Genomic DNA, 17,447 nt, shown 5'->3' with positions numbered 1-17,447 from the left:
AGCAAAATTGAGCTGCTTGTGAATTTACAAATTTGGGTGAGGAGCGATGGGGAAAAAATAAAATTAGGGTGAGGAGTTTGGATAGTGCGGCGAGGCGACTGGAAGAAGAGCGAGCGAGAGAGGAGAGACGAGAGACATACGTACCGAGGTTAGTTGAGCGCTTTTCTAAATCTTTATATAAGCAATCGTTTCTCCATTCGATTTGTTATTCGTCTTCGTTTTTAACCCGAGAAAATGGCTCTAACGACGACGACGACGATGATTCTTGTGTGTGAGAAACAAGTGTGTGTATTGTGTGCAGGCCTCTTCCGAGTGTTCGAGTGTAACCTATACTTCTTTATAAACGACGAGAGCTATTTAATTTTAGAGCTAGATTATAATTTCAGTGTTTCGCGCTTGGATTACTTATTCAATCATGTCTGACAAGAAGCTTGTTGTAAGTAATTTCTTTTTCTTCCACATCCATCTGTGTGTTTATTATTCATCTTTTCGATCAATTAATTAATTACTCGATGCCTGCAATGTTATGTGTGTATTAGGTTTTAGGTATTCCTTGGGATATCGACACCGATGGATTGAGGGATCATATGTCCAAATTTGGGGATTTGGATGACTGCATTGTTATGAAGGTTTTCTCCCTTTTTCCTCTTTACAATCTGATAATTATATTTACATAAAATTGATGCTTATTGTTCTGGGGTTCCTTTCTACCTAGCTATTTTTACTTTCCAACATCATATATAGTGAATATATGATGCATAGTCTGACATATATATTAGAGCAAGTCCATTGTTGTGCTATATCTTGTTCTGAAGCTATGTTATAGAACAAAACTTAAAAATCATCACTCTAGCAGTGTGTACTAAAATCGGACAATGCTATAAGTTGTTCTAAATATAGAACAAATAATAGATGGAGCTATAATTGCCACCATAGCTTGAAAAATTAAATGTGTAGTTAAAAGAGTGGGTCCTCAAGGATAAGTTAATATAGCAATAGCTCTAGCTATTGTAGCACAACCATTAGACTTGCTATTAGAGATGTCTTCAAAATATCAACTGTTGCTAGAATTTTCTTAGAAAACGCGTGACTATGTGTAGCATTTGTCTGAAGGGATTCTAATCTTAACACTATAATCATTAGATTCTTAGTCCTTCCAATAGTCCAATCTCATGTTTGTTTAGCACAAGATAATTTTAAGTGCTATTTATTAAAAGGACAATAATATATTACCTTTATTTGAACAGGTATAAGTCAAGTTATAATGTAAAGAGTATGTTTGTCTAAATTCCTCATAATACTTGGTCTAGATAGAATATTGTTTTTTCTCTTCCTAGTTCATTCCACATTCTATTAATTCTTGGAATGAAATCCCTTTGCCATTTTTAACAATACAAACATAAGGTTAAACAATGCAAATGATTATGGTTCAATCGCTTATTAGTTTCTGTGCAACAAACAAAGTTCAAACTTCCAAAATGGATAGCGGAAAAAACTTCATAATGATAATATAATAATGGCTTCAACTTCATAATGATAATATAATAATGGCTTCAATAATTCATAATATTCTTCTTCGTATTTTAGTTGAAGTTACTCTTCGTGTTCTTTATTATATTTGAAAAAAATATTCATTGAATATTTAAATGAAAACTATTCAAAGATAATCAAAAAACACTAATAAAGTTTCTTGAATTTTTAATATTTAGTGAGAAAACTGCCCTAAGGTCACCCTTATAAATTCTGGATGGCATGTTTGTAAATATATAATACCTCCTTATATTTTAAACAAATACCCCTACATCTGTATAAGAAAAGCTTTTAAACTGAGGGTACATGCCTTAGGTCACCCTTACATACATCACATAGTGCTCATTTTTTTATAATATTGAAATTATTGAGATTATAGATACATGATACTGTCCTTAATCTAATACACACACACACATATAGGATATTACTTTAATAGAAACCATTTTTATAATAAAAGCTAGAATTCTTTTTATATTTTCAGTTTATTCTTGTCTCGATGGAATACACAAAATTTTAGCGTGAATTAAAAACAAACAAGCCTAGTACATAAATACACATTATTTCAATCTTTTCTCTCATTATGGCTTTCTCTTTGGTCAAATTCACTTCTTTTTCTTTCCGTCCCTAGTTTTTCTATCACAAACAAATTGCACCACAATCTGAAAACACCACGTCTACAAATCATTTTCATCATCGTAGTAGTATCACGGACCATAATTGAAGTGTCATTCATTCTAATTTACATCAGAGATACATTTTCCTCCCGATCATTAGAAGTACTTTTAATATATGAATCATCAACTTATGTAACATTTATATACCGAAAATCATTAATTTTATAGCCGGTAAAGCATAAATCACTAATCTGTAAAAGGGCAATAACTGATGTCATACTTTCCTCTAGGACGAATAAAGCTTTTTATCGGAATATGAATTAAACTAAATTCAAGAACTCCCTTCTTTTTGTCAAACTAAACTCCTTTAATTGAGAGCGGGAGCTGCAAACAATTTTGAATTATATTTTTTTAATCATCATTTGGGTAGTAAAATTACCAACTTAATTGGTTCATAAAGTGAGACTTAAAATCAAGTCTAGAAATGTGTTGGAATTTATGGCCCGACAATGAAATTCAGAGTGAGTACTAAGTAGAGGGATGATGATATATACATTTTTTTTTACTTTTTCACACTATTTTATACATTTTTATTAATATTTGTGCCAGACCCCAATGTAAAGAATTGGTGGGACGATGGGAGTTTTAAAAAAAATAAAATTATTATGTTATAATTTATGCTTTTGGACTACGTATAATAAAATGAACTTTTGTTGATAAACCAAAACATTAATTCAAAGAATTTAGATTCTAATATATTTTTTCTTTAGATAGATATTGTTCATGAAATTATGGTTTGAAAGAAAAGTAGAATTTTCTTTCTTCTTAAAATGACTACTTCCATTTCAAATAGAAAACATAAAACATTTTATGCTAAATTGTCAACACACCAAGTATTATTTTAGTTGAAGTTACTCTTCGTGTTCTTTATAATATTTGAAAAAACATTCATCAAATATATAAATGAAAACTATTTCGAAGGTAATTGAAAAACACTAATAAATTTTCTAGAATTCTTAATATTTAGTGAGAAAACTGCCCTAAGGCAACCCTTATAAATTCCGGATGGCATGTCTGTAAATGCATAGCACTTACAAAGTAACATTAAATTAGATCAATGGGAGATGAGAAAGAGATAAGGATCTATCGGAAATATTATCTTTGTATGACTATTTTTGTTTCAGTACTTAGTGATAGCCCCATCAATCATTCTTGTGAATATATATATACATTGCCTTTTGCTTATTTACAAACCGGTAGAGATTCTTACACTGCTTACATATTTTGTTATTTAGGATCGGTCTACTGGGCGGTCTCGAGGTTTTGGATATGTAACATTTACAAGTGTAGATGATGCTAAGGTGAGTTTCACTTTTTTCATATCACTGCCTGTTAACGTTTCCAATTTTTATAATTTTTGTTTTTATTTAATATTTGCTTCAAGTCTCTTTCAAGTTTCAACTTTTTTTGTTTTAATTTTGACACATCAAAATACAGTAATATAATGGGTTTGAATGGCTAAATTTAAAAGAAGTTACTTATTATTTAAAATAAAGAAGTGGATTATATGTGATAAGCATGTTATGATTTATAAGTTATTAAAGTGTTTGGAAAATGTAATCCCCCCCCCCAAATTATTTACATTGGGGTTGGGTATGGAAGTTTAAAAAAATGGATAAAAAAGTGTGAAAGAGAAAGAAAAGTGGGAGGACCTTTTAATATTTAATTGATAGATCGGTAAAAATAGATGAAAGTAGTTGGTGAGATTAATTCTTATAATGTTAAAATATATTATTTTTAGAAAGTTTTGAAATGTAAGGAATTGAGAGAGACATCCCAAAAATGAAAGTTTAAAGAAATAGATGAGATGGAGGGAGTTTAAGTTATTTAAGTGTTTGAATAATTTGGTAATTTAAAGAAGTAGAGTGTTACTAGAAAGAAGATAGAAAAGAGGTCAAAGTTATACAAAAAAAGGTTAGCCTTTTCAACTTCCTACTTATCTCTCCCGAGCTTCTTAAAAGTGCTTTTGCTTTTTTACTCATATGGGTCAAGAAAAGTAGAAGCCCACTTTTTATGAAAAGAAGCTCTATTTCTTGGTGGCCAAACAGGCACAATATCTTATTTTACTTGCTTTTGTGTATCCTAGTTTATTTTTGTTGGTTGTTCATGCAGAGTGCATTGGCTAGTGAGCACTCATTAGGCGATAGAGTCCTGGATGTAAAAGTTGCTACTCCGAAGGTTGTTCTCCATGCTCTTTACTTGGTTAAACATACTGTAAAAATTGTACTTAAATTCGAGCCTAATGTATATAACATTCATATACAGGAGGTTATGCGAGTACCTTCCAAGAAAGTCAGTAGGATATTTGTAGCTCGGGTCCTCCCATCTGTAACAGAAGCTGAATTCAGGAGGTAATTGTTACCTGCAATATTTAGTATTCAAAAATCATCAGAATTTTGTATTTGTAATATTATACATGTCGCCTACTATTTGCTGAGTATCTATGGCTCTCTCTTTTATGTTGCAGTTACTTTGAGAAATACGGTGAAATAACAGATCTATATATGCCAAAGGTCCATCTCTGCTTTGACAGATAAAACTGATTTCATGCATATATGTTCTTTGCTAAAAAATTCCTGTAAATAAATTTACTTTTAAGAGTCTGGTTTGCCAATGTAATATTTATGTCTACCATTAATATATTTGCAGGATCCTAGATCCAAAGGACACCGAGGAATTGGGTTCATCACTTTCGCAAACCCAGGTATTCAAGTCGATTTTTATTTTATTGAGTAAAATTCAGAGTTGTGGCCAAAGTTTACATCGTTTTTCAAAACGTTGGCTAGAGTTCCAAATTCTCAAAAAGATGGCCAAATTTTGGCTTCGCTTTTTAAAAGTGTGGCTCCCGTTAAATGTCACTAACGGAGCCTAACGGGAGCCACATTTTTGAAAAGCGAACCAAAGTTTGGCCAATTTCCTGAGAATTTGGAACTCATTTTTACGCTTTTGTTCATTCCAAATTCTCAAAAAAGTGGCCAAATTTTGGTCCGCTTTTCAAAAATGTGGCTCCCGTTAGGCTCCCGTTAATACATTTAACGTGAGCCACACTTTTAAAAATCGGAGCCAAAGTTTGGCCATCTTTTTGAGAATTTGAAACTTTGGCCAAATTTTCTAAAAATCGGTGTAAACTTTGGCCACAACTTTGAAGTTTACTCTTATTTTATTGGTGGAACATCAACCAACACTTAGTTTTTTTAATCTCCTCTGCACCTAGCCTCATTATTTACGTCTTTTGATCAATAGCTAGAGGCTGGAAGTCCCCTTAGCCAAGTAGAAATTAAGAACAGATGGTAATTAATGTCCAACTTATAGCTTATATGTTGCAGCAAGAAGCTACCCTATTTTAATAATACTAAAAGTAGTAAGAAGACCAAACTATCTTCTTCGAATGGTGTGTGTATGAATATTTGGACAGAGTATACTGCTGGCACTGAAGTCTTCTATTCGTGCATACTTGCTCTCCCTAACTTGTTAATTCCCAAGTCATGCCTGATTCAGAGAATGTGCGTTACTGTGATTAGTTGACTGCAGATTACTAGAATTTAGTCAAACAAGTGGGTTACATAATGTATGATGTAATTCATAGAAGTCCGCTATGATGATAAACCCTCCGTCCCAAAATAGTTGTCACATTTGGTTTTGTGCCGGTCAAATTGACCAAAGTTTTACTGAAATTTATTAATATTTTATCAATTGACAAAATAAAAAAAAATATGTAACCAGAAATAACTTTTAATCTACTTTAGGATGTAATTTTCTGTTTTTTAAAATAATGAGTGAATCACTTATAATCTTTGGTCAAAACTTAGTCAATTTGACCAACAAAAATAGAAATGTGACAACTATTTTGGGACGGAGGGAGTATTAATATTAGTAAGTCGTCAATGTTGAAGAGTCGTCCATTTACATGATGTATGATTTTATGCATGGAAGTCTGCTGTAGTGATAAACTGATATTGATAGTAGTAGCACACTAATATTGTTCCTCATTGCCGCTGGTAAGTACAAATCACAGAAATAATATACTGCTGGAGCTGTAGTCACTTTTCTACCTCTTCTCTCTCTTTTAAAAATATGAGGTTGTCGTCATGCCTGAGTTGATGAAGGAATTCTGTAATACGCTAACCTAACCTAAGAGGAAAGTTGTATTTGTTATCATCAAGTTCCGTGAACTTAAAAAAAAAAAAATACAAATGTGAAATGGTATTTTGTATATTATCATCTACAAATATATAATATTGAAGCTTTGAATCAAATATTATGAATTTGAAGTCAAAGTATGGACGATCCAAAAGTTTGGCCACAAGGACATGTACACATAGGAACTGAGAGTGAGAAAGTAATTGTTTTTTTTGCGTTGATGTTGCACATAAACTATAGACTTGTTTCTTTTATGGGTTGGTACTTGGTACATGTGATGTGACTATGCAGATATTGTTAACCATTTCTTGCAGTTTTTTTTTATCGCTATTTGAATTTGTTGGCATCTTACATCTCTATAAGAAATTTATATATGCCAACTCGTGATTTTCTCGTCACAGAATCCGTGGATGATCTGATAGCTGAGAGTCATGAATTAGGAGGTTCTGCTGTAGTTGTGGACCGAGCAACTCCTAAGGCAAGTCACAATATCATCCATTTATTAAACTTAGTTTTAATAAGTAGACTTCACTCTTGATTGCTAATATAGACACAACATTTTCTTTTTTACTTTGTGATATTGTTTAGGTGAAAATGTTAGTTATACATTATTACATTGATACAATTCTTCTTTATATATTACTTGCATTGCTCAAGTAAGATTTGATTACATCTCTCAGGAGGAAGACTTCAGACCAGTTAGTCGAATGCCATTGGAGCGCCAGCCAGGTGGTTATGGTGCCTACGATTCCTACATCAATGCAGCAACTAGATATGCTGATCTAGGTGCACCAACTAGATATGATTATCCTGGTGCTATGTATGGAAGTAAGTTTGACTATAATCAGTACAACTTCTATGTAGATCGTTAAGTGCACAGTTTTATGTGACATATTTGCTTAGGGGGACAATCTGGTCGTGGAATAAGCAAAAAGATATTTGTTGGCCGGCTTCCTCAAGAGGCAAGTATTGAAGATCTTCGCCAGCATTTTGGTGAATTCGGCCGTATTATCGATGTTTATATTCCAAAGGTATATGTGCTCTACAAAATGAAAATTTTATTTTTCTTCATACACCTACAACAATGATATAATGTTTTTTCAACTCACATCTAATGTCTGTTTCCACACATGATATAGGATCCAAAGAGAAGTGGTCACAGGGGTTTTGGTTTTGTGACCTTTGCTGATGAAGGGGTTGCTGATATTGTGTCTCGAAGGTCGCATGAGATCTGTGGACAGCAGGTATCGTGTGAAGTTTTTGTTAAACTATTTGTTGTCTTGTCTATTGTTATCATGAATTGGTTATATATATTAATTGAAGGTGCCCTTGAACTGTATGTTTGTATGCAACATCTTGGTTGATATGTGAATTCTGGTGTAGGATGTTGAATATCTTATCACGCCCTACACCTGAGTTGAGATTACACGAGTCGATGCACACATTTTTCAACTAAAACCAATGATACAAGAAATTGTTCTTTAGATAATGTCGATGGATATCCTCCTCTCAGAATCTCAAACTTAAGAACAAAACATAAAATTTGCATAACTAAAATCCTTTGACTTGATTGAAGTGGAAAGTCGTTGACGAAAAGCGAGCCGGAGAAGTATATGAGATCTTAATATTTCATATAAATTAAATTTCTATGGTTTGCACCTCAGGTTGCAATTGATTCAGCTACGCCTGTTGATGATGCCGGTCGCAGTGGACATCACATGATGGATGAACCTGAGCCATTTGCTGATTATGCTGGTCCAACACGGACGTACGGGAGGATGTATGGAAGCCTGGATTTTAATGATGTGAGGACAATGTTGTGTCTTCATTCATATTCGCTCTTTTAAAAATAATCCTGTCAATGTAGTAATGTACGCTTAACCGACTTCTCTTATGGCTTACGAACAAAAAGTGCAACCTATTTTGGAAATGCAATCCTGAACAGATGCTATCTAGCCTTGTTTGCCGTAGCAAATGTAAAACCATAATGCATACTGAATTACTGATCGTTTATTTTCTTTATTGCAGTGGGGTGGTTATGGAATTGGTGAGGGAAGACCAGGTGGTTATGGTCCTTATGGGATCAATGGCGGAAGGCCTGGGGGTTATGGGATTGGTGGGGGACGGCCGGGTGGTTATGGAATCAGTGGGGGGAGACCGGGTGGTTATGGAATCGCAGGAAGACCAGATGGTTATGGAACTGGTGGGGGAAGACCACCATCAAGAGCTGATTCGAGGTATAGGCCTTACTAGAATTTTAAATCTGAGGCCAAGTGGAGCTGGCTTAGTGACAGCTGATGGTGTACCCTGTTCCTTCCCTACCAAAACAAGAATCTAGGCTGCTATCATCTAATGTTACAAATACTGAAACTTTCTTCTGTGTTTTTTTTTTTTTTTTTAACTTGTAAACAGATCTGTCAACATTTTAATTTTGTGTTTGGATGTGGATCACTATCATTTCCTTGTATACAAGGAAGAAAGTTCCTTTAATCTGTTTTGAATATTATGCAATTTGGTTACATATTTCAGATTTAAGATTGTTAGTCCCTTTTTTTTTTATCAAGGGTTTGTCTAGTGTTTATGGACACATGTTAAGCACTAAATTTTATATGTTTGGCTCATTTTGATTGGTGTGGTTGTTATATATGCAAGGAGGTCTATCATTATTAAGAAATAAGAGTTAATTAAAATGAATCAAATTTATAAATTTTAGTGCTTAGCATGTGCTCATGAGCATAACATGACACAACATAGAAAAATTGTTTTATCGATTGGGTCGAATACATCTGATTTATGTAATGAAAATTGTTGAACCGAAAGCGAGGGTTGAACTGTTGAGAACACGAACTGTTGAGAACACTTGCACTTCTTATCCAAAGATGAGAACTGTTGAGAACACTTGCACTTCTTATCCAAAGATGAGATGAGAGGCGAGGGTACAACACTCCATTCTTTTTTTACAAACTCCCGACCACTGACTGTAGTCGGTTGCAGTTTGACGGGGTACAACACTCCATTCTTTTTTTACAAACTACAAACTCCCGACCACTGACCGTAGTCGGTTGCAGTTTGACGGGGGCATCCCCGGCTCATCAGTTTGAACCGAGTTTAAAAGCCTTGTTTGGTTTGGTGAAACTCGGCTATGTGCGTACTTATTACGGTAATAGTTTTGCTCTAATAATTTACAAATAAAAGTTAAATATTAATTTTGTAGAAGATCATAATTTCAGAATTATATTTATTTTGATGATGCGTGTCTAGTGTATCTTATAAATAAATAGGTTATCGAGCCCATTCTATGTCAGGCGTCCGGGAGTGGGTTGATACTCTTCCGGATTTTATTTCCGATGCTTTGATTGTGGATTTGATTTAATGAAAGCAACTATTTTTATTTCAAAAAAAAAAAAAAAAAGGTTATCGAGCCCAGAAGTAGGAAATTCATTGAGTTCAGCCAAATCAGAAATAACAGTAAACTTATAATTGATTAATCAATTTAGAAATAATTTAACAAGTCGGCTATAAAACTTTTTATCTTCAAAAAAAAAAAGTCGGCTATAAAACTCTATTCTTGACGACTTCTTTTTCAGAAAATATTACTTAGAGGCCGTTTGGCTCGGCTTAAAAGAAGTGTCTTATTGCTTAAAGTAAAGAAGTGGATTAAAAGTGAGAAGTTGGTTTGGATTTATAAGCTACCAAAAGTGTTTGGGTACCGTGACTTATAATTTATCAGAAGTTTTTTAAGTGTTTGGATAACTTAACTTATAAGTTGGTATTAATTTAGTAATTTTGTAACATAAATAAATTGCTTCTTTTGAAAAATTAATGGGTTTTAGTAAAGTTATAAGGATCTGCTAAATATTTTAGTAAAGTTGTAATCTGCTGCTGGATCTCTAATATAAGTGTATGCCTATGCCCAGGCTAAGTCCACCACCCAGAAACGAGTCTGACGAAGATCATGACACAATAGTCACACTTTAGTTACACCAAACCATTCGCAGCTGCGGTCGTTAGAACGAAAAAAAGCAGAAGTCGAGTGTTTGAAAATAAGCCAGGTTTCCTAGTTTCTTTTGCTGAGCTTTTTTCCACTGAATTAAGCCGCTTCTTCATGTTGCCAAACACACAGGTTAAAAGTGGAGTGAGCTTATCAGGCTTTTAAGCCCGTAAGCATGACTCCCAAACACCCACTTAGATTATTATGACTTCATATATTCTACTTTTAAGCATGTACTCAATTTTTACATTTTCCAAGTAAAATTTGGTCAATGAATTTAGTCCGACATCACTAGCAAAAGAAAAAATATCTTATCTAAAAACATATACGAGCCACTAATAATATTTAATTTGATTCCTTTGGTATTTTATGTACCAGTGGATTGACAAATGACAACAGGTGTGCAGAAAAATAGGAGACACGTGGCAACCAAATTTACACAATTGGTGGAGGAGGACATTCACAAATTCTTGGCCATGGATTGGTGAACTACACTTATAATACACACTACCAAATCTATTCCAGCTTCATCAGTATCAAGAAAATAGAAAGAAATTTGTAGCAGTGTGTGTTTTGTAAGCATGGCTTCAGCTGTGTTCTACACTTCAATGAACTCATCACCTGCACTTTTTTCAAGAACCCATTTCCCAAATTCAATCACAAAGGACTTTTCTGACGAATTCTTGAATACCCATCAAGTTAATTATTACTTGCCAGCAAGAAAGATTGGATCTTTGAAAAGGGTTGCTAGTAAAGTTAGAGCTGCTGTGACTGATGCGCCTGTGGTGAGTCAAAGTGGTGGGGAGAATTTGAGAGAGGGGAAGAAGAAGTTGAAGATTCTGGTGGCTGGAGGGGGGATTGGGGGCTTGGTTTTTGCCTTGGCTGCGAGGAGGAAGGGGTTTGAAGTGGTGGTGTTTGAGAGGGATTTGACTGCTATTAGAGGTGAGGGGCAATATAGGGGACCTATTCAGATACAAAGTAATGCTTTGGCTGCTTTGGAAGCTATTGATTGGGATGTTGCTGATGAGGTTATGAAAGCTGGTTGTATTACTGGTGACAGAATTAATGGATTGGTTGATGGTGTTTCTGGCAATTGGTAAGTGCTTTTTTCATTCAACTTTATCAGTAGATGATTCAAATTTCCTTAGTTAATTACTCTGTGTGTGTATGCTTACTGCAAGGTCTTCAAGTTTGTATCTTTGGCATAATTTTGATCATATCCAGGGAAGTATGGATGTATTGGATGACATGCTGAGTTTCTGTCATTCACCTTTTGTAGTAGATAATTCAAATTTCCTTCACTCGTAACTTTCTGTGTGTGCGCGCGTGTGCGTGCGTGCGTGTGGAGTGTGTTATTGTGTGTATGATCACTTGCTGCAAGGAGTTCAAGCTGGTATCTTTCACATGATTTTAATCAATTGTGGAGGGTAGGGTTTGATTTGTTTGGTTTTAGGTTGTGATGTTGTCCTGACCAGATCGGTTTGGTTGGTTTTAGGTTCGTCAATTTTAAGTAAATTTTTTTTTAATGAAGAACTGGTGGTAGGCCTGCCTGCTTCCAGTTAATCTTTTGTTATTGAGGTTCCTTTGCGTGAGACTTCGGAGTTTTTCAATAATTTTGCATTACTGTGTTGTATGCTGTTCTTATGCAATAGTTTCACTGATTATAGGGATTTAATTTATAAAAATTAAACTCGTAACTTGGTTATCAGGTACTGCAAGTTTGATACGTTCACACCTGCAGCAGAACGGGGCCTTCCAGTCACAAGAGTTGTAAGTCGCATGACGCTGCAAAAAATTCTGGCCACCGCTGTTGGGGATGAAATTATATTGAATGGTAGTAATGTAGTGGACTTTGAGGATGATGGAAAGAAGGTGAAATCGGCTTTTTTGAGCAATTTTTTTGTGTTCATATGATCATTTTTTGGATTTTGGAGCAAGCAATCACAAGAGTTGTGTATATAGTTTATTTGGTTTTAGTGTTATACATATCTGGGATTACATGTTGGACGTGCATCATTGTTGTCTTGTCTATGTTATGAATTTAGGTTACTGTTATTCTGGAGGATGGACAGCGCTGTGAAGGGGATCTTTTGGTTGGCGCTGATGGAATATGGTCAAAGGTACTCTTCATTGTCCCTTCTTTCACTTTGCTAATAATACATTCTTGTAGCGATACTGTTCTAATTTGAAGTTAAATATAGTATATACTAATAATCTGATCATACATGAGTGTTAAAAAATGTACTAATATCCGTATCCTTTGGTTTGAGTGTTGATACTGATAACAATTGTTTTTCTTTCAACAGGTACGGAGAAATTTGTTTGGATACACAGAGCCTACATATTCAGGTTACACTTGTTATACAGGGATTGCAGATTTTGTGCCTGCGGATATTGATACGGTTGGGTATGCTCACATCCTTTTCATATTACATTTAATAATATTTACTACTATTGTTTATCTATGTTATAATTAATCTTCATTTGAAGGTACCGAGTATTTCTGGGCCACAAACAATACTTCGTTTCTTCAGATGTGGGTGGGGGAAAGATGCAGTGGTATGCATTCTATAATGAACCTGCTGGTGGCAAAGATAAAGAAAATGGTATGCTATATTTGTGCTCCATGAATTCTGTTTACATAGGAAGTCTGGGATTATGATTTTAGATGTGCTTGTACATTCACTGAACACACTTTTAAAAAATCTATGGCTCAGCTGCTTTTTTGCTAAGTGACCAGGTATAGGGAGTTTGGGATATCAAAAAGTACTGAATAGATAGAATAGAAGCAGTAGTTTTCACAGTGCCAATAAACCACATATCAAAATTTAGCCGATGTATCCTAATTGATGTTGAGAAGAGGAATGAATTTTGGCCTGTTTTTGCTATTTCTACAAGTACCATTTGACATGTTCTCAAGTCTCAGTGGATACAATAGCAACTTATTAGTTGAACGAAAACCAGTGATGTGGACTCAGTAATATCTTCTTACTTCTTTTAACATGATGTCTAATGAATGGTTTGCAGGTAAAAAGGAAAGGCTCCTTCAAATATTTGGTGGTTGGTGCGATAATGTAATAGATTTGTTAATGGCTACCGACGAAGAAGCAATTCTTCGTCGTGACATATATGACCGGGAACCAACTTTTAATTGGGGAAAGGGTCGTATAACCTTGCTTGGGGACTCGGTTCATGCTATGCAGCCAAATCTAGGTCAAGGGGGGTGCATGGCCATTGAGGTATGACATTAATTTTATAAATTGCTGATTAAGATGGTATGGATCCATTGCCTTCAATATGAAGGATAAGGATTTATTACTGTAATCTGTAGATACTCCATCTGCTATAGTATCCGTATGTACAGGATCCAAACTTGATGTCTTAATTTCAATTTAAATGTAAGGATATTGTGATCTGTAGATACTCTGTTTCAATACCTTGGATATTTGGGTGAGGAATGTTTTGTAAAGTGGAGCTAGTATTTGCATTATTTCAGGACAGCTATCAACTAGCAATGGAGCTTGATAAAGCATACAACCGAAGTGCTGAATCGGGAAATCCTATTGATATCGAATCTTCACTTAGGAGGTAGTATATCGTTTACTAGTCGAAATTTCTCTCTGATTAATAGCTCACGCACCCATAATAACATCTACATGATTTTACCATGATGGATAAAGGTGACTCAGTGTTGCCTCTAAATACGCCTTATCTGATTCCTACTGTATATATCTTATAATCTCACCCCTTTTGCTGACTTTAAGTTTCCAAATTCCTTCTATGAATGTGTAAAGCTAGCTTTTTTATATAGACGCTGATCTCCCTTTTTCCATTGCATCATCTCAGCTATGAAAGTTCTAGGAAAATACGTGTCTCGGTTATTCATGGACTTGCTAGAATGGCTGCAATCATGGCCTCAACATATAAAGCATATTTGGGTGTAGGACTTGGTCCATTGTCGGTAAGCTATATTGAAAGCAATACTACATATACCGGCACTGAATTGTAATTGCAATTTCTGATGTTTTGTAATTTATTCCAGTTCTTGACCAAGTTGAGAATACCACATCCAGGGAGAGTTGGGGGAAGATTTTTTATTGACATCGGGATGCCATTGATGTTAAGTTGGGTACTAGGTGGCAATGGGTGAGTTCTCTTAGATTCTTTTTTGCATCAACCTTTCATGTTGTATGGTCTGAGCCAATTATCTACTACTCAATGAAAAGTATAGACTGCAGTAGGGTTGGGCATCTACATTTGTAGATTAGTTCGGCAGTGAAACTGTATCTTCTTTGATTAAAATAGTGTATTAAAGTATAAAGGTATCTGTACCTTTAGGATGTGAAGAAATTTGAGGCCTAGTATGTGCATTTGCGCACAGCGCACCAAAGCCAAATTGATTATATTGGGTCAAACCATTTTGGATATTTGTATACCATGGTTGGAACATTATCCAGTTAGAAACTCCAGCATCCAGGAACTACAGACACACTAGGACCCCCACCACTAAAAAACTGTCACATTTGTTTTTGTACACAGTACTGATTTACCTCACATATTTATTTCACATCTAATAAACTGGAACCTCATATTTAAATTCAAAGGATTTTTAACTAGTCGTTATGATAGTTTGTTCATATACCTGAACTTTCTTTGTGCAGATCAAAGCTTGAAGGGAGACCATTACAGTGCAGGCTTTCTGACAGAGTATGCTATATAATTATTTAAACCATTAACATGTTGAACTAGGAATAATAAAACCATGCAGTATTTGGAGATTTAATATCCTATGATTGGTTTGAAGGCAAACAGCGATTTGAAAAGGTGGTTTGAAGATGACGATGCATTGGAGCGTGCTACAAAAGGAGAGTGAGTACAATGTGCCTAACATCTGCATATATCTTCTGTTTTTATTTCAAACGGTCATTCACAGAAATTTAAAATCTCGCGCACATGTGCATTTATTGAGGCTCAACCCCTCGACCTCTTCTTACCAAGAGAAGAGGGGTATCAAGTAGGTTACAATGCTAAAGATATCTGCAAAATAAATTGTAGCAGACTTTGTTATTCTTTTCCCTTGATTGTCTGGCAGGTGGGTTCTATTTCCTGTCGGGAATACATCTGCTTCTTCAGAAGCAATATTTCTCAGCAAGGATGAAGGAAAACCTTGTATAGTCGGGTAGGAACTAAAACCATTTTTTTACTGTTGTATATTTGGCCTTATTATTAATTATATTTCATAGAGGTTGAAGATTATTTTAGTGATGGTTATTACAGAAATTTATACATGCTCACATTCATGCCTTCACTGAGGCTCTGAACCCTTCTTGTTACAAACAGAGAAGAGTCCACTATCATGTTTTTCATTGTTTAAACTCAAAAAAAGATTTTAGTTGATGCCAAGTATATGATATTTTGCTTTCCCAGTTCAAAGTAATCTATTAGATTCTCAAGTACTTACTATAATGTTCTGCTTTTTGAGATCCCATGTCTGGAAACTATTCGGCACTTCTACTTGTTTAAATAGACAATAGTTCATGATCCTTAAACAGTGCATTTTCTGCAATAGTTTTATAAATCTGAGAAGAAAATTGATTTGCAACCAAATTATAGAAACAAAGAGATGAAAAGAAAATACGACAACATCTGTATTTGGAAATTTGGATTGTACCTAAATCAGTTCCCTGAGATTTAATTTTACATTATTTTCTGAACTAATTAAGATATTACAAATTTATGTGTCGCAGGAGCGTATTGCACCCAAACATTCCAGGAACATCAATTGCCATACCTTCACCCCAGGTGAGCTGGCCAGTATATGATATCTAGTCTTTTCTTTCAAGACAGATTTCATATCTTCATCACCATAATATTTTGAATTTCAGATTTCCAGCTTGCATGCTAAAATAACTTGTAAGAATGGTGCCTTTTCTGTTACTGATTTGCGAAGTGAACATGGTACCTACTTAACCGAGTAAGTTGGGCTAAACTTGATGTCTGAGAGATGAGCACGTCATAGTTTTCCTCATTTTCTTCAGAAATCCCTTTTCTGAATAATTGCTTCTTAATTCCAGTAATGAAGGCAGACGGTATCGGATCCCCCCTAATTTTCCTACTCGCTTTCATCCATCAGATATTATCGGATTTGGTTCAGATGAAAAGGTGAAAATTTTCTTTTCTTAAAAAGCATAAAATGTTTCCCCCCCTTATTTACAGCTACAAAGAGATCAACTTCAAGCTCAGGGTGTTCTAACCAGTGAAGACAGAGAATTCTTCTCTTTTTTTTGGCTGATTTACAAGAACTCTTTTATTTTGCCTGCTTTGTAAATATTTCAAGGTTTTACTGCTGGTTAGGATTTGTAAGGTTAACCCAAGGTTAAATGGGACTATTACTTCACCTCCGTATCCGGCCTACACTGGCATGGAGGGGTTCCATGATCAGAGCAATATGCATGCTCTTGCTTATATATATTTTTCAGAAATCATGTATTTAACCAGGCGTATGGCGTATGCAGGTAGCTTTTCGGGTAAAGGTGATGAAGTTTCCGTCCCAGGTTGCAGAGAACACAGAAGGAAGTGCAGCTCTCCAAGCAGTATGAGAATTTTCGACTAGACTTTAGATATTGCAAACACCAAATTGTATAGCATTATCCACGACGCAGCGGATGCACGAAGCTGCTGTTTTGTACAATGTAGGACCAAAGGTATAGCATGCTTGAAAGGACAGGATCCATAGCTTTGTTTGTGTATTGGCATTCCCATGTTTTGCTTTGATGCAGTGGGTTATACTTGTACGAATTTATTTTTCAATGCAAACAAAGTTTGATTTAATCTGTCTTCTTTTTCTTTCTTTTGTCCCTAATATATTCATGTTTAACATTGTTTCGCTCATTTAAACTGGGAATTTGCTGCCTAGTCATGCAAGTGCTTTCTGTAAATCAAAACTATCTATTTTATCGGAAATCGGAACTAATTAGTTGACTTTATCTTTTTGATAAATCAGGGTCTTAGTCAAATTGGAACGTAAACGGTGAGATAATTGTTTAAGAATTAAAGGGAGATTCTTAGAACATTAATTCTAACCGTTAATCTTTTCCCTCTGTCACAGG

At 34.8% G+C, this 17,447-nt stretch overlaps 2 protein-coding genes across 2 annotated transcripts; both read left to right on the top strand.

The window, feature by feature from the left end:
- Positions 1 to 6: 6 nt before the first annotated feature.
- On the top strand, positions 7 to 8,882 carry LOC108196230 (heterogeneous nuclear ribonucleoprotein 1). The gene is made up of 14 exons (XM_017363425.2): positions 7 to 148; positions 302 to 436; positions 540 to 629; positions 3,443 to 3,508; positions 4,320 to 4,385; positions 4,473 to 4,558; positions 4,675 to 4,720; positions 4,857 to 4,911; positions 6,749 to 6,825; positions 7,028 to 7,175; positions 7,251 to 7,378; positions 7,487 to 7,591; positions 8,012 to 8,152; positions 8,376 to 8,882. The coding sequence occupies exons 2-14, from the start codon at positions 416 to 418 to the stop codon at positions 8,598 to 8,600; spliced, it is 1,254 nt and encodes a 417-aa protein (XP_017218914.1). The 5' UTR covers positions 7 to 148; positions 302 to 415; the 3' UTR covers positions 8,601 to 8,882.
- A 1,853-nt stretch (positions 8,883 to 10,735) lies between these two features.
- Positions 10,736 to 17,165, top strand: LOC108196307 (zeaxanthin epoxidase, chloroplastic). The gene is given in 16 exon segments (NM_001329161.1): positions 10,736 to 11,434; positions 12,048 to 12,210; positions 12,384 to 12,458; positions 12,645 to 12,745; positions 12,829 to 12,944; positions 13,366 to 13,577; positions 13,835 to 13,926; positions 14,185 to 14,299; positions 14,381 to 14,484; positions 15,000 to 15,045; positions 15,143 to 15,207; positions 15,431 to 15,517; positions 16,086 to 16,140; positions 16,224 to 16,312; positions 16,413 to 16,500; positions 16,854 to 17,165. Coding segments are annotated over 16 exon segments (2,007 nt in total). The 5' UTR covers positions 10,736 to 10,919; the 3' UTR covers positions 16,938 to 17,165.
- Positions 17,166 to 17,447: the final 282 nt, after the last annotated feature.

Source organism: Daucus carota, chromosome 7, assembly GCF_001625215.2.
Source record: "Daucus carota subsp. sativus chromosome 7, DH1 v3.0, whole genome shotgun sequence".
Classification (NCBI taxonomy): Eukaryota; Viridiplantae; Streptophyta; class Magnoliopsida; order Apiales; family Apiaceae; genus Daucus; species Daucus carota.
Note: the sequence above shows the minus strand (reverse complement) of the source record. Positions and strands in the feature narration are given on the sequence as shown.